General features: G+C 43.5%; 1 protein-coding gene across 6 annotated transcripts in view; it reads left to right on the plus strand.

Annotated features, from left to right (window-relative positions):
- The window catches only part of rimbp2a (RIMS binding protein 2a), a 63468-nt gene that overhangs the window by 34897 nt on the left and 8518 nt on the right, over positions 1-20053 (plus strand). For 5 of the 6 annotated variants that reach the window (XM_028971153.1, XM_028971151.1, XM_028971152.1 and 2 more), the window contains 14 exons: positions 262-384; positions 3250-3354; positions 5343-5393; positions 7347-7551; positions 7702-7841; positions 8873-8952; positions 9276-9385; positions 10353-11162; positions 13064-13215; positions 14487-15209; positions 15649-15786; positions 16529-16675; positions 16769-16874; positions 19554-19723. In XM_028971153.1, the coding sequence (XP_028826986.1) occupies positions 262-384; positions 3250-3354; positions 5343-5393; positions 7347-7551; positions 7702-7841; positions 8873-8952; positions 9276-9385; positions 10353-11162; positions 13064-13215; positions 14487-15209; positions 15649-15786; positions 16529-16675; positions 16769-16874; positions 19554-19723 (3060 nt within the window). The remainder of the gene's footprint in view (positions 1-261; positions 385-3249; positions 3355-5342; positions 5394-7346; positions 7552-7701; positions 7842-8872; positions 8953-9275; positions 9386-10352; positions 11163-13063; positions 13216-14486; positions 15210-15648; positions 15787-16528; positions 16676-16768; positions 16875-19553; positions 19724-20053) is intronic. The other variant, XM_028971154.1, reaches the window with a different exon arrangement.

A 20053-nucleotide genomic window follows, 5' to 3' on the forward strand; every position in this document is an offset into this window, starting at 1 on the left:
ATTATCCACAAACTTCAGTTCTATTACTGGAATATCACAATTGCATCAGTCCTACCAGTTTATGTGTATTTGTACAAGAGATAAATGGAGGTTACAGATAGATACTGTAGCTGGAGAACCCTAGATATGAAGCTTCACCCGTATTCAGTGTCATAATATGAAGCACCAATAGATGGATCTGTCCGATTGTCAATGTGCAAATGGGTTTTTAGGTTGTATACAGAACAGTAAACCAATGTTTCTTGCCGTGTCTCCATGAAGGTGAGGTCGGAGTATGAACAGCTCAAAGACACGTTTGGCACTGTGACTCAGGAGCGAGACTTGGCCCGGCAGGAGAAGACTCTGCTCCAAGGCAAACTGGAGAACCTAGAGCAGGTCCTACAGGTGAGAACCAAAAGCCTCTGCTGCATCTCCGCTGTAAATGAGTTGACCTTCTCTTCAATTTCCACCCTATCAGTCCTGCACCTCAGAAACAGTGTCCATGTGATCTACTCTCCTCTTACCAGGCCTGTGAGCTTTCTGAACATGTTTGACCCCCATGCCTTTCCCTGACTCTGCAGAGACTTCGCCATTTTGTCAAACATTTGAGTTCATGGCCCAAGTGTAGATCTGTCACAGTCTATTTACAGGAGCTCTGGCAGGCAGCCTTCAGATAGTGGCCGCCTAGAGCAGCTTAGACAACAAAGCTCAGAAGGCTCCTCACTTGAGTCTGGTTTGCATTGTGCAAAAAGACAATTTACTTTGAGGTCTTTAGTTTTTTATTCTCTATTCACTCCGAATATAAAATATCACATAGAAACCAGTTTAATTAAGATATGCATCCAGTAATTTAATTTAGCATAAATCATAAATTTGTAGTGTTCTCTAGAACTGGGTGTGGTGGGACTTTTGCCGTCTGGGGAGCTGCAATAAAGGAAGTCAACTGAATTGATAATCCAAGTTTATTTTACAATGGCCATGGGGGGAACTCACAAGAGACACCCCCCCCCCCTTGATTACAGTTCACAAGCATATTTCTACCACTATGGTAATGAAGGGTTGGAGGATAGGATCACGCCAGCTTCGTCATCGGCGCCTGGACAAGGACGCTTGTTTGGAAAACATCTTAGCCTTGTACATCACCAAGGTTTAAAGTGAGATACAGCTGTTTTCTGGCTGTTCCATGACCAAAGGTGAAACACGTGGAGTGTCTGGGCCTGCTAAATTTCCTTCCACACTGGGTTGTGCGTTTATTGGGTTTCTTTGAATGATGAGTTTGAAACTATTGCAGATGTTGGAGCCAAGTCTTCCAAACAGCCAAATGCAAACACAAAATTTGCAAGAAAGTTGTCCAGCCTTTCAGTTGAAGAACAGAGACTGTGAAACTGTAGCTTAACCAGTAACCATTATCAGGGAAGTAGCACGGGGAAATATTATTATGCTTGTGTTGATGTACAAGCCTCATTGATAAATGAAAGATGCTCCCGTTGTGCTATTTAGCTTCATCCTCAAACTATTGACTATTTGTCTGAGGTGTTTCATGAAGGACGAATGGTATGATAACAAGCAATCGACCCCGCACGTCTCAAAAAAGAACACGGTGCCACGCTTCCCTCGCATTAGTTATCGATTGTCGTCAGGGAAAGTCACAGAGATGAAACCATAGGGAGAAATGAAGTGAAAAATAGGCGGAGAGCAGTGAACAAAGAGATGTATTTGGCATCAATCTTTTTATTTCATCAAATTGCATGAACTGGAGCTTCTTCCTGTTCCTCAAGTGCATAATGAGTTTAGAGTCTGAAAAGATGAAAATCAGCTTTTTGTGGCCTGGTGCAAGTTCACTGAATCAGTTTAGAAATGGTTAACAAAGTGGAGTACCATACGTTCGTGATTGTGAAACAACGAAATGTGTCCTCTGCTTTTAATCCATCACCCTTAGTGAGCAGTGGGCAGCTATGACAGGCGCCCGGGGATCAGTGTGTGGGGACGGTGCTTTGCTCAGTGGAACCTAGCCCCTTGGCGGCTCGGGATTAGAACCAGCGACCTTCTGATGACGGGGCCGCTTCCTTAACCTCTAGGCCACCACTTGCCGTGGTCACAGTTCTGATGACGATGAGACTCTCCATAATGAGAAGAACCTGAAAATAGCAAACCCAGAAGGCACAGGAGCAGGATCTTGGAGAAATGAGTGGAAAATTAAATTTCACACTTGAGTTCAGCAAGACTTTGAAGGACATAGGCTGCTATGTTGGTAAATGAGTTTTCGTCTATGTGGTTTTGACAGTGGTGGAAGTTTGACAGTTCGACAGTGTTTGCCGTCTCCTGAGGACCTTGACGTCAGTGGTGGTGTCTAAGCCTGTCAGTGATTACTCAGAAGACCTGTGACCAGACCACCTCGGAAAAAAAAAAACACCCACACTTAGGAAAGAGGCTTTTCTCCCGACACAGAGACGATGATGGATGACAAACTCAATAAGCAGCTTTAGCTTGGAAAGCGCCGACCCTGCTCACTGTTTTCCATTTTAATAGTGAGGACTGCATGCAAGGAGTGCATCTGACGAATCATTTCCAACCAGCGTGGAGGTGTGGAGAGTGACGTATGGATTTAACTCATAATTTCATCAGATTGTGATTAGCTGACATTTACTGACATTATATAAGATATTATGAGATACAGTACTCTGCACTCAGCACTCTGATCCATTGCTCCCCACTTGACTTCAAATCCAATATTATCTTATTTACTGTCACAACCATCATTCATAAATGTAGAACATTGAAAATGGTAATTAGTTCAAGCAGGCTTTTGCTGTTGTGTCTGAAACTGCATAACACCAGTGCCAATATCTAAATCAAATGTCTAATTGCTTAAGTACACATGGCACATTTATTTATCAAATTTGAAGACTTTCTGTGCACAAAATGCATAACTGTATATTACTATGCTCTTAATTAATTGACATATGCAATCTATAACCATATACTCCGTAACAACAACAATATCAGGTAGTTCATTTCTGTCATGCTATTCTAGCTATTCTGTTCTGGATCGGATGATGAGCAATTACTGTTATTAAGTATCTTTCCCAAAGAGGAAATGTGTACCATCTAAGTCCTACTTTCCGTACTAAGTGCGTGCTTGCCCTATTTTTCTTTATCTGCCAGTTTCTTAAGCTGCACAACATGTATCATTTATTTGTTTATCATTTTCTTGTTTTTGTATTCCCTCTCCCCATCTCTCCCTCTTTCCGTCATGATTTGTGTCATCAGCATATGCGTGAGGCTGCAGAGCAGAGGCAGCAGTTAGAAGTGGAGCATGCGCAGGCCCTGGCCATCCTCAGCAGCAAGCAGCAGGAGCTCGATCTTCTGCAGGAGGTGAGAGCGCCAGGTCTGGAGCCCAGCAGGGGAGGCGGGACTTAATGACTCCACCCGCAGCAGGCGATAAAGTTCAACGTTGGCCTCCCCACTGACGCAGGAGAGGGACACCCACAACATCCAGTGCGGTCTCATGACCTGGAGATGTGTTACTCTGCAGCCATTAAAAATAAGCATGATAACAATACAAAGACTGATAGTTATCCAAATGGAATTAGATATTCCAATATCAAACATCATAAATTACTTGTCAACAGTCAACATAGCCCCTCTCTGCCAGGCCAAAATTTGCCATCAAAAAACATTTCATAAAATGAAACACTTTAAAACTTAACAAAAATGAAACATGCAAAACACTTTTACCAATCACAGAAATGAATTTATAAGCAGCGATTCGTACGAAGAGGATAGTGAGTTCAGGGGCGCACATCGCGGGTTCGGATCCGGTGGCTGGGAAGGACGTGAGCTCTGTGGATGCTGGGGTAGTGGCTGGCTGGTGGGAGGCGTGGCTGAGGGAGGCCGCCGGTGAGCGGGAGAGAGAGGGGTGGACAGGGGTGGTGGGTAAGGGGAGCTCGTGGTGGCCGTGGAGGGAGAGAACAGGAGCGTGGCTGGCTTCAGGATGGTGCGGGACCGAGGGGGAGTTTAACGGGCTGGGGTTTGCCGGGGTGACAGGGGCAAGGACGTCCAAACGTCGGGGTGCCGAAGGGAGCAGGCAAGTCTCGTGGTTGTTAGTTCGGGTGAAAGGGTCATAAACCGAGAGGCAGTGTGTCAGTAAGGCTACCGTCAATGAATTCAAGTCAAAGAGCGGCAGCCCCCAACATGGCTGCACAGCTCTTATTCAGTGTGTTGACCCCGTCCTCCTTCGCTTCCGGGTCGCCGTCGTCTGTTGCTGTCACATGCCCCCTGGCCAACCTGAACAATTTACTTTACTTTACTTTACTTACCAGACGCTTTTATCCAAAGCGACTTACAAGAGGAAGACACCAGCAATTCTCATTCGGTTTCTATAGATTTTGAGTTACAAAACTAAGAGCCCTGATAAAGCCTATCTTGTCAGAAATAGAACATGCTCGGGAATTGTTAAGTGCTAGACAAATTTTTTTATTATAATTTTTTATTATATTTTTAAACAAGTGGGATTTCAACTGCTTCTTTAAGGTGGTAGTAGTCTCAAATAAAACACGAATAAAATGTAAAAAATTGAGTCCGAACCCGACCCAACCCTCGGGCCAAGATTTACAGCACTACTCCCAGGTCTTGGTGATGGAGGATGGCAGTAGTAGCAAATGTATGACTGGACTAGATACTACAAGAAATGATATGTTTAGATAATCACTGTGCGCTGTGCTGCCACTGGTCAGGACATGACTGAGCAAATTTGCAGATGCATGCTTTCAACAAATGCTGGAGTAGGGGGGTTTGAAAATCGATGTGATGACACGCGATAGGTGTCCTGCTATTGGCCAGCGGTAACCCAAGCCCTGCAGATTTGTACGCTTTGCTTCCCTCGAAGCGCCACTGCGACCGACACACACAACAATTTGAGCTGACAGCGAACACTGCAGAGCCCCTAATCCCCGGGGAGGGACCCAGACTTCTCAAATCTCACAGTCTGCCCACACACAGACTCCCCTCTGTCACTCAGTCTCTCCCTCCCTGGCTGTCTGTCTGTTCACGTCTTCCCGCTCCTTCCTCTCCGTTCGTCCATTAACCAATTTGGCTTGTAGTGTGCACAGTTCTGTCTGCACGTTTATTCAATTAGGCATCTGAACAGATGTTCCTGCGATCGAGCAGAACCGCACTCTGTCCTACAAATGTCTGGGTTCCGTCTGACGCAAACCGCCTTGCGCCTCAGCTCGTGCCTCATCGATGTGACGTCCTCGTCATCTGCCCTTGGCTGGTGACGAGGATGACCCGGTGCTCTGTGTGTGTTTGTGTCATGGCGCTGACAGTTTCGTGTGCACTGACTTCCTTTGTGTGTGTTGCAGGCTCAGACTGAAGTTGAGAAAGGGCACAAGGGGGCTGTCCACGTGTTAGAGGTATGACACTGAAGTTTTTTTGCGAACTCAGATAGGGGATTTACATTTATCATGTACCCTGTAATGGCATCAGGTTATTTAGGGCCAAAGTAAGAATGAGGGATCCTGCTGTCATTCTGGCATGAACAGGTGACGCACCCACGTAACCTCGCCTGGAGAAATTATGCACCAGACAACACTATGCTGTTGAATGGTGTGCTGATGTCAGCAGTGTGTAACATTTTAAACGGAGTTTTAGAAACGAACAAAAAATCCAACCAACCAAGCAAATACCCATATATATATATATATATATATAAAAAAGAATTACGCTCGCGTGTACAGCGCTAGGGAACGTTTTCTGACAGTTGCGTTGAAGTATGCAGGCTCAGGGCTGCTGCAGGGTATTTCTTTTAATGCCTCAGCAGAGCACACACAGTGTTATGCAGGATAACAGTGTGAGCAACAGACATGAAGCTGGAATGAATTCTAACTCCATAAAACTCCCTCCCCGTTTTAAATCCTCCCTTCAAGAACTGACACTCTTCAGACTCCAGTGTCACAGGAAGTGAGTTATGTGACATTTGTAAACACAGTTTTCTCTTTCGGTGTGTCATTTCTTATTAACGGCAACATGTACTTACAAGCTGTTTTAATAATAGCACTTTTTTAAAATAAAGACACCATTACATAATTCAAACAAACAACACAATTCTGTCAGTTTATACAGTTCATTCAAAAAACTGGATCTTCAGGTCACCCTAGAGGTAACACCTCCTTCATAACATTAATGATTCTGCGTGAAGAATTATACAACATATAGAAGAAGATTCATATACATATTCACTTTGGAATAAAGGTGTCAGAATAAGAAGGTCTCCAAAACAGTTTTCAGTTCCTGCATGCTGCAGTTTTACAAATTCTTTATATCCTGTGTACATCGGGCATCCAGATTGTTCACAATGAAAACCCCCCAAAGAAAGAGTGATGACTCTGCACAGGGTGCCCACTGCTTGCAGGTTAATGCAGTCTAATGAATGTAAATATGCTCAGATTAGTCCGTGGTGTTCTGGTTCATAGGCGAGTGTGTTACCCACTATGCTAGTAACACCCTATCGCCTTCAGACAGGGGTGGGCGAAATACTTGCTGAATTCTCAATACACTCCATTAAATGTACTGAGTACAATACTTGCTGAATTACACTACATGAATAGTAATGTATTCAGATTACTTTTAGATTACATTAAAAATACATTTTAAATGCATTTGCAAACAGCTATGCTGAATGAATAGTTGTTTTTCTTTTTTTCTTTTACAGTCCTGGGTGGGGTGCTCAGTAATTGTTGTTTGCATATAAGCATAATATGTATCAGCACATGTGATGAAATCAAATGAACTGGCTGCTGGGTGCTTCCTGTCCACCATCCTGTTTACTATTGCTATGGGGTTTACTGTCCCCACATGAAGCATTTTAATTTAGCCCCATCTCCATTCCCCATTAGATTTTAGAAGGAACTCCTCAATATCCCAAACAATGCATGCGCTCACCAAGCCCACAGTAATCTTTAGCCAGGCAAGAGCCCCCAGAATCTAATCATTGGCCAAAATAAGCTTTCCTTTTGGTTTTGGGCTCTCCTTGTTCTTATCTTCCGTAAGGCAGTGGCTCGTTTTAAAGCTACGCCATTTCAGCTGAGGCTCCATGAAATAATGCCTCTTTACATGCTTGAGTTATGCTTAGCCTATCGTCTGGAATGTGCACTGTGGAATTTTATAACCCTTCACAGAAGGTGGGCTTTATCATCAGCTTACAGTAATGCTTTAAATGTTGTGTGCAGTTTTGAGATATGCATGTGGTACACAGACAGTCATTATTTTGTATAAGACACCTACATGCAATGGGGAAACGTGCAATGTCCCATGTTGTCCTACCGGTGTCTCTTCTACCTTTTTTCTGTCTGTTCTTCTGACGAAAGGTGAGGGTTCGCGACCTGGAGCAGAAATGCAGGTCACAGTGTGAGCAGTTCAACCTTCTGTCTAAAGAGCTTCACAGATACCAAGTGGAGGCAGACGCCGCAGGCGCCCCGAGCTCCCGGCCCTTTGCTACCCTGGAGGTGTCACATTCCCCAGAGAAGGCCACGACCAACACTGCCAACGGCCTGCCGTCTCAGGCTGGGAAAGGTGAGAATGAGCCACATGCTCGACACCGTAAACCAATGTGTGTTAGCCAGGATGCTCGTTCTCCTCAATATTCGGCTGTGTGCTTGGACTGCCGTCCAATGCCCCGTTAGACCCCTGCTGTTTCATGTTGTTGACTGTTCATGTTGCCAGGCGATGCTGCCAGTCCGCTGATCGCTGAGAATCAACGTGGCCTGCAGACCACTCGAGACAAACCCGAGCTGCTGTCTGTCAAACCCACCGTCCTGACCAGGAGTCGGCCCACCAGCCCACAACGGGCCACCCCCTCAGAGGTACTTTATCCCAAATAAAAATATCCCTATTTTCACTTAAACAGCTGCCACATGATGCTGAATCTACGGCCAGGAATGATCTCTCCTGCGGCTTTCCTGATTATCAAGGACTCCAGACAACAGTTCACTTTAAAAGGGACATAAATGCCTTTCTGAATCAGAGAATCCTAAGTGCCTCATGAGTACTTACTGTAGTTTGCCCAATTTTAATGAATTGACTGGCACAGTTCCGCAAGAGGGCTCCTCGGGTTTCAAGTACAGTACATATAAACTAAATACATTTGAATTTTGATCCTTTTTAGAACACAAAGGTAATGTGTGTGTCCATTGAAAAAGAGGAGCAAATACGAGCCAGCGCTGTGATTAACACCACAGATGGAGAGATGAGAGGTCTGATAAAAGCTGCTTTGTAGGGCAGACGCCCGTGTCACTCCCACCTAAGCACTAGTAAATCTCTGTCTCTATTGTTCTGGAGCATCTGCTGAGACCGCAGTAGATTGAGCTCTCGCTCACCTGTTGGTTCACTCCAGGCAACAGGCAGAACCATCGTCCAGCCCCCTCTCGGAGCGGCCTTAGGTAACCTCACTTACGTAACCTGTGCTTGTACACACAGGGTCATGAAATCACAGCGGTATGCCACATGTAGTCCATGGATATTCTGCACGAAGTCCCATCCTTCGTGCGGAAACAGGTTAACAAGGTGACTACAGTCTACATGCAGGGAAGAAATACCGCATAAGGCTGAGCTGCAGCCTTAAAAATATCTGCTACAAAGCAGAAATCTATGATCAAACAATGCAAAAGAGCAAGTGTGCATATTTCAGCAGCGTTCTTAAAATAGCTCATTCACAATAGAGATGTCACTTTGCAAAAAAAGCATATGAGCTGTAATATACCACTATAAATAACAAGCCTTCATTTTCCTGTCTTGTTAAAATGATTGATTCCATTGTTTTTTTGGGGTGGGGTTATGGCTCATTAGACACTGCCTTATCTGCTTTATTTGTCCCTGACTGGCTCTCTGTCTGCAGATGGATGATGAGGTGAGTCCATCTCCCAGGTCCAAACCTCGCTACACAGGACAGGTCCGTCTCTGCACTGCCCGCTACAGGTGAGAGCCTTGTTTACTCTCGGACCAGATACATAATGCTTGTTCTTTTTTTTTTTTCTTTGCATTTTGTTATTATAATCATGACTGTAAGTGGGCATGAGGATTACAGGCAGTTAACAAGTAACTACAAGTTTTAAAAAGTAACTACCCTTTCCAAAAATGACAAGACATTTACATAAACTTGTACATTTGACAATTTGATGCTTGACATGAATAAAAAAAAATTTTATTGTCAATTTCTTAGTTATTGAAGCAAATATGTCTTTCCACTGTGCTTGGACCCATGTTTTACATTGTATCAATATTCGGATGTCTTTATCTAGCTATAACCCTTACGATGGACCAAATGAGCACCCGGAGGCAGAGCTCCCCCTGGTGGCAGGGAAGTATTTGTACGTGTATGGGAACATGGATGATGATGGCTTCTATGAAGGTTAGCTGGTCTATTATTGGTCAATCACAATCTTTCACAAGCTGTAGCCCTTGTGTAGCCTACAAGCTGTAACCATTTCATTACTTTCCTGAGACTCAAAGTCAAACAATACTTTATCAATAATCAATAATTAGTTTTAGTGATGCTAAAGCATGGTCAAAGTTGGTTCCTACACTGCTGAACAATTTGTGACTCCTTGTCCAGACGCAGTTCCTGCCTCACGGTTGACAATAAGTAGATGAACATGAGCATCATTTATTGGCGGATGCTTAATCCATTTCACAGCATTTTTTTCCAATGGCGTGTTTGTAGTAGCAATATCCATCCTTGGCATGGCATCCATGGCATTGTCCAGTAGGCACTAGGCTGCACATGGGTCATTATATCTAGCCTGAGTTTCTGACGTGCATTGTAAATGGAGAGCTTGTCATGTAGTCACTCCCAGGTTTTCATTTGATGACTGATCCGGTGTGACTTATTAATCACCAGCAAGCTCCTCCTCACATCTCCGTATCCTCATTTGTCACATTCCCACAGGCCAGTGATAAATGCCTGAGAAAATAGTGCAGTGTGCACAGAGAGGACACACAGGCATGAGTCACTTCTCCCCATCTCTTTTGCGCTTTTACTAATTAGACATTCTATTCTAATTTTAGCTTTTAACATTTTCCTCAGTCAAGGTCATAATGTCTTCTCTGATAGTGAAGGACTATGTCAACACCACGACTGCTGTCACTCTGAATTTCCTCCGCTTTGGAACCATGTGCAAACATGTGGGAGGTGGCAAAACTTTTCTACTTGTGCAATGTTGAACAACATAACATTAATGAGTTGTGTGAAAACAGCTCTTCAGGAGTGACAGTTCCAAATCCCCAGCAAGTATGCGGCATGGTGTCTTCAAAACATTTCTGGTATCATACTTCCTTCCTCAATTTCCTTATTTACTCTTCACTTTCTCCATGTACAGGAGAGCTGCTGGACGGCCAGCGGGGCCTCGTCCCCTCCAACTTCGTGGAGTTTGTCCAGGACAAAGAAAAGCAGTCCCTGCAGCTGGGTGACAGTGGCGAGGACCTGGGGATTGAGCGAGGGTGCCTGGGGCTGTCATCTGTGGACAGAGGAGGCCCACTGGACAGCTTAAGCCTGGGGGACTCTCTGGGGCCCTGCAGTAACGGCATGGGTCCCCTGGATCCTGAGGACCTAGCGAATGATGTTGTGCCTTACCCACGAAAAATCAACCTAATCAAGCAGCTGGCCCGCAGTGTCATCGTGGCCTGGGACCCACCACTGGTGCCTCTGGGCTGGGGCACAGTCAGCGGCTACAACATCCTGGTGGATGGGGAGGTCCGGTCCTCCGTACCATTTGGCAGCAGGACCAAGATGCTCCTGGAGAAGCTTGACCTGTCTGGCTGCACGTATCGCGTTTCAGTGCAAAGCGCGACAGACCGCGGACTCTCTGACGAGCTGCGCTGCTCATTGCTGGTGGGCCGGAATGTGACAGTGGCGCCAACCGGAATGCGCGTTGACAACATCCTGAGGGACTCAGCAGAACTCTCCTGGTTACCTAGCAACAGTAACTACGCACATATCATTTACCTTGATGGCGTGGAGCAGGCAGTGGTGAAGCCGGGCTGCTATCGCTACCGCTTTGTTAACCTGAAGGCCACGACAGTGTACAAGGTTCGGGTGCTTGCCAAGCCACACCAGATGCCCTGGCAGCTTCCACTAGAACAGAGAGAAAAGAAAGAGACGGGGGTGGAGTTCTGCACACAGGCTGCAGGTAAGGTGCCATTTACACCCCTAAACAAACTTTTACATGTAAATGGTTATGTTGATTTTTGTCTGAAAATCAGATAATTAAGTTTGAGATTAGTCATGAGTTCAATTGTAAGTGTAATGTTTTAGTTTAAACTGACAGATAGAAATAAAGTGGGTAGTTATTAGACGCACAATGACACAGTGAACTTGGGTCCATAATGAGGTTCTTCAGGGTTCAATTTTAGGACCTCTATTATTCCAAATTTACAAAAGCAAGCAAATAGAGCAAACTGATTATATTTTCTGACAAAAACATTGTAGGAGATGAAGCAACAGAGATGCTCAACCCAATTAAAGACTGGACTGATAACAAGATCACATATGATTCAGACAAATTCAGACATTCAGACAAAATATAAAGTAATTAACTGAAATAAATACTGATGCCGATTACAAAAATATCTGGATATGGAAGGTGACATTTGCTTCAGGACACATGTTTGTGGAGTTTTGATAAAAGGGAGGAAATGCTAAGCTTAAATAGCATCCTTGTAAGACCTCATATTGAATTATGTGTCTAGCTTTGGTCACTTTATCTCAAAAAGGACATTTAGAAGAGTTTCAATGCAGGGCTTGAGGAATGAACCCTGAATTATTTATGAGCAGAGGATTGCAGAGATTGAAAAGTATACTATTGGAACAAGTATAGGTGCTGTTCAGCCAAGACCTTTTTCAAGTGTCATGACTTAGGGCTCAAGAAGAGCTGAGGCACAAAAGAGTGACATTGAAAGGCAAGTATTTATTTGCAAAAACAGGAAAACAGAAATATGTCCTGAGCAGTTATACCTTATTGACTTGAGCTGAAATGAGGACTCCTAAATGAGTTGCTTCGGCACCATCTGTGAGCACCCAAAGACCACTGAGCATCACATCAAGCTCAAAATCAACAGCCTGCAGCTAGTAGGGGTAAATTTTGTAATTCACTGTAGTCTATCAAATGTAAAAATCCTGAAAATTTACAATCTTTAGAATAATTCCCCACAGTTGAGCTTGATGGAAACATGAGCTTGATGGAAAAAAAAATATTTTAAAATGTGTTTAAATTGCTGTTGGTTTAATTTTGTTTATTCAAATTTTAGATCAAATAGATAAATAAGAAATCTATTTGTTGCATTTAATCAGAGTGCAGGTTTTGTGGCTATCGGCTATCTGCAAGATTTGACTAATAAAAAAATGAATCAAGAATTGCTGTTACTTCTAAGTTATGTACTCTGTCCAGATCAGGGCATATTCTTACAGCCCTTTAGAGCAGAAAAGTATACTGCCCACTACAAAAAGAGCTTATGGAGTTCTGTCAACTCCACATGATGCCACCGCAGACATAAGTGCTGCGAGTATTTATAAAAACACATTTCCCTTCTCAACACATGGACAAGCCATTGAATTAAAAAAAAAGAGGAGGGTGGGTGTGCAGAAGGGCAGCATGGCTTCTCTCTGACTAACAGCCAGAATAGCAGATCTTGTGTCTCGGGGACTTCTAACTTTGAGCTTCTGCTTCTCTTCATTGCCCATCGAAGCATGAGAGAACACCCCCACTGAATGCTGCTCTTCTAGGGGGCATTTCAGGTTTCTAGTGTGGATAGCATGTTACTTAAGAACTAATCATATTGACATTGATTCTTTTAAATACATAAAGAAGTATAATGAATAGCAGTTATTTTCAAGATAGTCTTGTGAAAGTAGACATGGTGTTTTCCATCATTATAATGCATTTTTGTCTAAATGAATTTCACACACAAAAATGAATTTCATACACATTTCACAAAAAAAAAGAAAAATAACTTCAAACTTGAAGGATGTTTCAAAGCTTTCTGGCTGCTAGTATAAATGAAACCAGGATGTTTGTCATATTTGTCTCTTCAGGGCCTCCGTTGCCCCCTCAGGAAGTGCAGGTGCAGTGTGGTCAGGCCCCCGGCATCCTGCAGGTGCGCTGGAAACCGCCACTGCTCACCTCTTTGGGGACGTCCAATGGGGCTAATGTCATTGGTTACGCCGTGTGTACCAAGGGCCAGAAGGTGAGTTTGTATTCACCTCAACTGGTTTAAGGAACACAGATTCCACCGCAATAAAGGCTTCAGGTCTATCGATGATTGCAAATACAGGGTTTTCACCTCACAGTGAAGGAAGTGAAACCTGGAAAAAAACTGAAGAAATTAGACCAGATCTGGTTATCCCATGCAGGTTATCACTGACAAATCCTCTTCTGCCTTCTGCTGGACAAAAAGAATCACTGCACCCTACTGGATGTATTTTATCCAGTGTTGGGAAGATTACCTTGGAAATGTAATTTGTTGCAGTTGCAAGTTATCTTTTTTATAAAGCAACATTAGTGTAACTATTTCAATTACCAAATGAAAATAATGTAAGTAATTACCCGTGAATACTTTTTAATTGTTTTTGTAAATTATGAAGTGATATTCTTAACTGTTAACATTTTAAAACGTTTAATCTGGCAGTGTTTACCTCATATAGCAGTACTAAACATTGACTACAGTATATGACTTAACATCATTATAATTGATACATTTAATAAATATCATTTATTAACAGCCACCACAATGTCAGACTTCAGACCTCATTTTCTTGTAAGATCATACAGTTATAAACCACTGATTAATCAAATATTTAACATTCAAGAGGATTGAATAATGTGGGGAACTTTTTTGGGATTCAACTGATCACCCCCCCCCCCCCCCCCCCCCCCAATCCCCTCAACCCTTTTCTTAGTAAATCAGCAGCCATTCACTGTTAAACCACAGGATGCAGGCCTCTAAGCATCCAGCATACTGTGTTGCATGCAATGAGTGTGTAAGATGTTACAGTTTAATTAAATCGCTATACTCATCTTGATTTAGTTATTTATTTATTTATTTTTATTGCATTTCTTTTTCTTATTTCTAAAATCCCTTTACTCTTTAATGGCAGACACTGATTATAAACCTTTAATTAAGTATTTTAATGGATACAGTGCATGGACAGTCCAGCTCCAACATCCAAATAGACAGGCTCGATATTAAGATCTCTTGACACATCACATTCACTAACAGTCACCTATGACTCCCACTACATCACTATTATTAAATATATCTGCTAGACTTTGTATAAATTATATATACATATATATATATGCCAGACATATAATAATTATTATTATTTAGCTCAATCACATTTGTTACCATATAAAAGACCGACCAATCAACAATCAAGAAGAAATTGTTTATGTTAATTTAATTAGGTCCTGATTAGTAGTAATACGTGACCCCGGTTATGGTCTCTTTCTCTACAGATAGCGGAGGTGTTGTTCCCTCTGGCAGATTATGTGAGCGTGGAGCTCAACCGCATCCAGTGCCTGGAGGCTCGCGAAGTTGTTGTCCGGACACTGTCAGCACAAGGAGAGTCTCAGGACTCACCAGTCGCATCCATTCCACCCAAACTGCTTCTGCAACCTCTGGCCACATCCCACCCTCATGGGCCCCTGCCTCATCTCCCCCACCAGCCTCAGCCGCACCCTCCTCACCCCATGCCCCAGCCTCAAATACAGCCACTTCCGCCTCATCCGGTGTCCCAGCCCCAACCCGGACACCTCCAGCCATTACCTCCACAGGGACCCAGACTCCTGCCGCCCCACCCAGCACACCCCATCTCCCTGCCCCCTCACGCAGCGCCCCATCCCCAACCCAGCATCCCTATGCCCCAGCCCCACATCCCCCAACTGACACAACAACCCCCACAGCAGCCCCAGAGGCCGCTAAGTGCCAGAGAGCTGGAAACCAAAGAGCCTGGTCTGGGTATGGGGCCTGGCCAGCCGTGGGAGTCCGTCTGCTCGCCCTCTGGAATGCCACCGCCTCCGATGCATGGCCACTCCCTGGAAGCCCCTGTGTGTCCCAATCGCCGATCTCCATCACCACAGAGGATCCTCCCACAGCCAAGGGGCACACTGATCCCTGACACTGTGGCCAAGGCCATCGCCCGCGAGGCAGCACAGAGGGTGGCAGCAGAGAGCGGGCGGGTGAGTTTTCTGTGCAACACGAAGGTCTATGATTTCTGCATCCCAGACTCTCATGCAAGTTCATTCCAACTGTAAGTGTAGTTCAGAGTGAGCTGGGTCATTTTCGCACACTTTTAATAGCTTTGCTTGGAGGAAAATTGGATGAGCTTGAAGGGGATTGATGTAAAGCAAACGTGAAAGAGTCTATCATTGATTGAAGTGAAATGGCTGAGTGAGCAGCCGAGTGCAAATTTGTTACAGGATAATGGATTAATGAAGTGAGGAAATACTCAAAGGGTTTCTGCTCCACGGATTTGTGGAAATAAAAGTCTCTCAGATTTTAGAACAGTGGCTTTAATGAAACCTTAAACCAAAAAAATACCAGAAATGTCAAGGCTAATCAGGGAAAAAAAAAGAGGTTGGAAGAGATGTGTTTCTCTCTCTTTCGGCCGCCTGGCAGGTGGAGAGGAGGAGCCAGCCCTTCCATCCACAGAACTCAGATGAGGATGAAGATGAGGAAGGCTATGGGTCGAGTCAGGCTCAGCGCAGAGGAACATCAGTGGATGAATTCTTGCGGGGGTCAGAGTTGGGCAGGCAGGTGGGTCAGCCTGCAAAATTTTAGAAACCATGCCCAATTCCATCAATGTCTCGCTGAGGGCACTGTTTTCAAACTGGCGTTACATGCTTTGCTATGCGTGAACTGCAGAGCTGGTATGCTATGTATATAATACTAGACATGAATTGACAGAAAAATAAACATATACACAATCTACACATTCTGTTTTAAATTATTTTAAATCATTTAAAGGCATTTCTACTCTCAGCTCGAAATACTGCTCCTTAAAACTACCTTTAGGTGAACTATAAAAATAATAATAATTCACGTGAAGATATTTTTCAGTGATAAAATGGGACTCGCCAAAGTACATGTTGTGACTATAAATTATTCTGAAACAGTGCCAGACATATTATAATTATTATTATTTTGCTCACCCACATTTGTTACTATATAAAAGACTGACCAATCAATATACAAGAAGAAGAGGAGGAAGGCAATGGTTCGAGTCAGGCTCAGCGCAGAGGCACATCAGTACATGAATTCTTGCGGGGGTCAGAGTTGGGCAGGCAGGTGGGTCAGCCTGCCAAATTTTAGAAACCATGCCCAATTCCTTCAATGTCTCGCTGAGGGCACTGTTTTCAAACTGCCATTATGTGCATTGCTATCTGTTTAAATGTCAATTGCTAACACTAGTGAACAAACCCCACGCATTTTTTACATCTGAAACTTCCTCATTTGTCCCAAGAATTAACTGTGTGTGCTTGTGTGTGTCCATGTCCAGTCACACTACAGCCACAGTGAGGAGTACCACACCGAGAGCAGCCGTGGTTCAGACCTGTCTGATATCATGGAGGAGGATGAGGAGGAGCTCTACTCAGAGATGCAGCTGGAGGAAGGCCGTCGGCGTAATTCACACAACACAATGAAGGTGCCCTAATTATAAAGATTTAAATACATGAAAATCAAATAAATGAATGAATTTAATACTATTATTATACTAATCGTTTATCTGTGGTCTCAGAATTTACAGAATACGCCCTCTGGTCGAGGGGCTCGGGTCGAAGGTCGGAGGTCAGGTCAAAGCGGACCTCAGCCCCAGCGCCGACCCCTCACAGTCCCTTCCATTGGTCAGTTACCGTCTTTATGAAGGGTACTGTGCGTCCTGTCTGTGTTTGTCTTCAGTGTGTTCTTTGTGTGTCCTAATGTAGACATCCATGAGCCTTTCAGTGTTTAATAGACACCTTTAGCACCATTAGCATTATCATTTGTGTGAAATGCATTTTTTTAGTCATGGATTAATGTCTTGTCAGGACCACAGGTCTCCCTAAAAGAGAAGCATAGCTGTTCGCAATATTTACACCTTTACCCCATGCTTTATTAACATTAGTGAAATTATCACTTATGTTACAGAAAATGTATTTCTCTAGTGACGTCTATTCATTAATGTCTGGGCAGTGGTGGCCTGGCAGGTAAGGAAGCAGATCTGTAATCAGACCTGTAATCAGACCTGTAATCAGAAGTTTGCCGGTTTGAATCCCGATCCACTGAGTAAAGCACCGTCCCTGCACACTACTTCCCAGCCGCCTCTCATGGCTGCCCACTGCTCACCAAGGGTGATGGTTAAAAGCAATTTCATTGTGTCACTGTGTTTTCCAATGAAAACCACTTCAATTTCAATATTAATTTCACTGACAATTGTATTACTTACAAAGTGTTTGATTAATAGAGACATTAAACCTATTTACCTTTAAAAAATAGACTTGTTGGCGTATTTTAAAGCTTGATTTTGTTCTAGCATTCAAACATTAACTTTCCTTTTTACTTTTCTGGTTACATTTAGCATTTTTCCTTACTTCTTATTATCCTCTACAAATTAATTCATTTTTCAATTTAGCTTTTTTGTTTCACTTCTGTACCTTGGTAAAAAATGAGGAAAACAAATACAAATCTGGCAGCAATCTCATATAATTTGGATGTACAGATCCTTTTTCTAAACCCTTGTTTTAAAGGAATTGCTTTTCAAAATTATCTAAACATAAATCAATTTGATAACTTGTTTATAAATGTATCTTTGACTTCAGCATTTTTTTAATTTAAGCTTAATTTCTTTTTAGCGGCACCTGTGATCCTGCATAAATGTTATCTGTGTGTACCCTTAAGTTAAGTTCATTGCTTTGTGCAGTACTCTGTGCGGATTTGTCTAGCTAAAATATAGAAGTGCTGTTTTTCTAACTATTTTTTTAGTTTCTACAACTTTAATTCTTCATTTAATTCCTCAGAATTATTTATCTGGTTATTACAGAAATTTGCACAGAAATGTAGTGACTTACTTCATTGAAGATAGCAATATTCGCAATTGACTTCATTGGCAGAATAAAGGTTGTGATGTTTTACGACACAGTATAGTTTAGACCAAAGACCATTTTTAGCCCCTCCCCCTTCCCACTATTCCCAGGGCCTGCGCATGGTAACTACCCATCTTGTGATTGGTGTTTCCATAGAGATAACCACAGAGAGTAACAGTGAAGGCAACCTCTCTCCGGTCATGGAGGATGTTTACTATGGCAGTGTAGCTCGGCACAGGACATGGTCCTCTGGGAAGCGTGGGGGCTCCAGGCCCATCCATGGTACGTGTTGACCCTCTCCCTGCTGAGGAGGCGGGCGGCGATTCGCAGCGGTGCGCCGTCAAAAAACGACCCTGGGCCGGGTGCATGACCCGCTGGCCTGCCTGAGACACCGGTGGCTTGCTCGGACTGCATTAGCCGCAGTTTTTCACGAGATGGTTGCACACAAAGTAGCGGATGTTGACCCCCACCCTCTCGCCCTTTACCCTTTGCACTTTTCCATGAATTGCCTGCCCCTTTCACGTCCAGTGGAACCCTGCTCTGCATGCATGACCAGACGAGGCCCGTAATAATGCACTACCCTCTTTTTCCCAGCGTTCTGCGCTGTGCACGCTCTGTGATGTATGCCGAGTCTTATAAAGTGCAGAAGACTTGAACATGTGCAGCAGGTTTTTTTTGCTAACACAGTCACTTTCAGTCTTACAGGCAAACAGGACTTTAGTGTAGCAGAATGCAAAACATATGCTAAGGTTTATACTGGATGTCTGTGTGGTTATGTGGACGGTAGCATAGAAATGTATTCATCAATCTGATACAGTGTTAGGGCAAAAGCTCTTTTTAATCCCTACATTTCAGTTTTGTGTGAGTGGAGTTTGTAAAATAAACCACTTTTGTATGGTTTCTTATTAAAGTCAATGTTGTTGTTGGCTCTACTATGATGTGAGTCTGTCTCCTCATTTCTCTCACATTGTTCAATGCGCAATGCATGCTGTACGTGAATTCTGACTGTCCATGATTTTAATGTATGTATATATGTGTACTATATGTGTTTCAGTATTGTTATTTGCATTTGCTCTGCATTCATGTCAACTTGTGTCTTCCTCGTTCATGCTTCTTTCATTAACTGTGTGGGACCGTGTTGTAAGCTGGTTGCTCCATTGGCGTACAGTAGGGGGCGCTGTTGATTCACTGCAGCAACTGCCTTTTGAATGGCTGTATTAAACATATTTCAATGAGCTTTGATGCTTTGATTTCCCAAGGAAATTGTTGAAAAAGCACTGCAACTGGGCTGTTCAGTTTGTGGGGTGAGACATGGGTAAACAGTCAATCTTGGAATAGAAAAAATATATATATATTTTGGCCCTGCTGACAACTCTCCAGGTGGAAGAGTTGACTCGAACAGCTCTGCCCTACATTAAACTTTTTTTTTATGGGTGTGCTGTTAAAACACGTGTCTTTCAGACGGCTACAGGGATCGTGGGCGACGCTCGCCAGCATACTACGACGAGTCGGAACCAGAGGAGCCGTTTCGCATTTTCGTGGCCCTGTTTGACTACGACCCCCTGTCTATGTCGCCCAACCCGGACGCTGCGGACGAAGAGCTCCCTTTCAAAGAGGGCCAAATTATCAGGGTGGGTGAGAGAGGGTGTTTTCAGACTCCGCCCACGTTAATGTTATTCATGGCTTGGCTGAGCTGATTTAATTGGTTGTTGAACATTTAGAGTCTTATTGTGGTAGTAGTCTAGTAGGTAACAAACCCCACTTACCACCATTGTGTCCCTGAGCAAGACACTGAACCCTGAGTGTCTCCAGGGGGACTGTCCCTGTAACTACTGACTGTTAGTCACGCTGGATAAGGTCAACTGATAAAAATGCCATAAATGTAAATAATTTTCATTGCCAGTTTCTTTATAAAAGAAATAAAATAAATTCTTCACTTTTCCATACATTTCCAGCATTTC

Source organism: Denticeps clupeoides, chromosome 3, assembly GCF_900700375.1.
Source record: "Denticeps clupeoides chromosome 3, fDenClu1.1, whole genome shotgun sequence".
In the NCBI taxonomy this organism is placed as follows: Eukaryota; Metazoa; Chordata; class Actinopteri; order Clupeiformes; family Denticipitidae; genus Denticeps; species Denticeps clupeoides.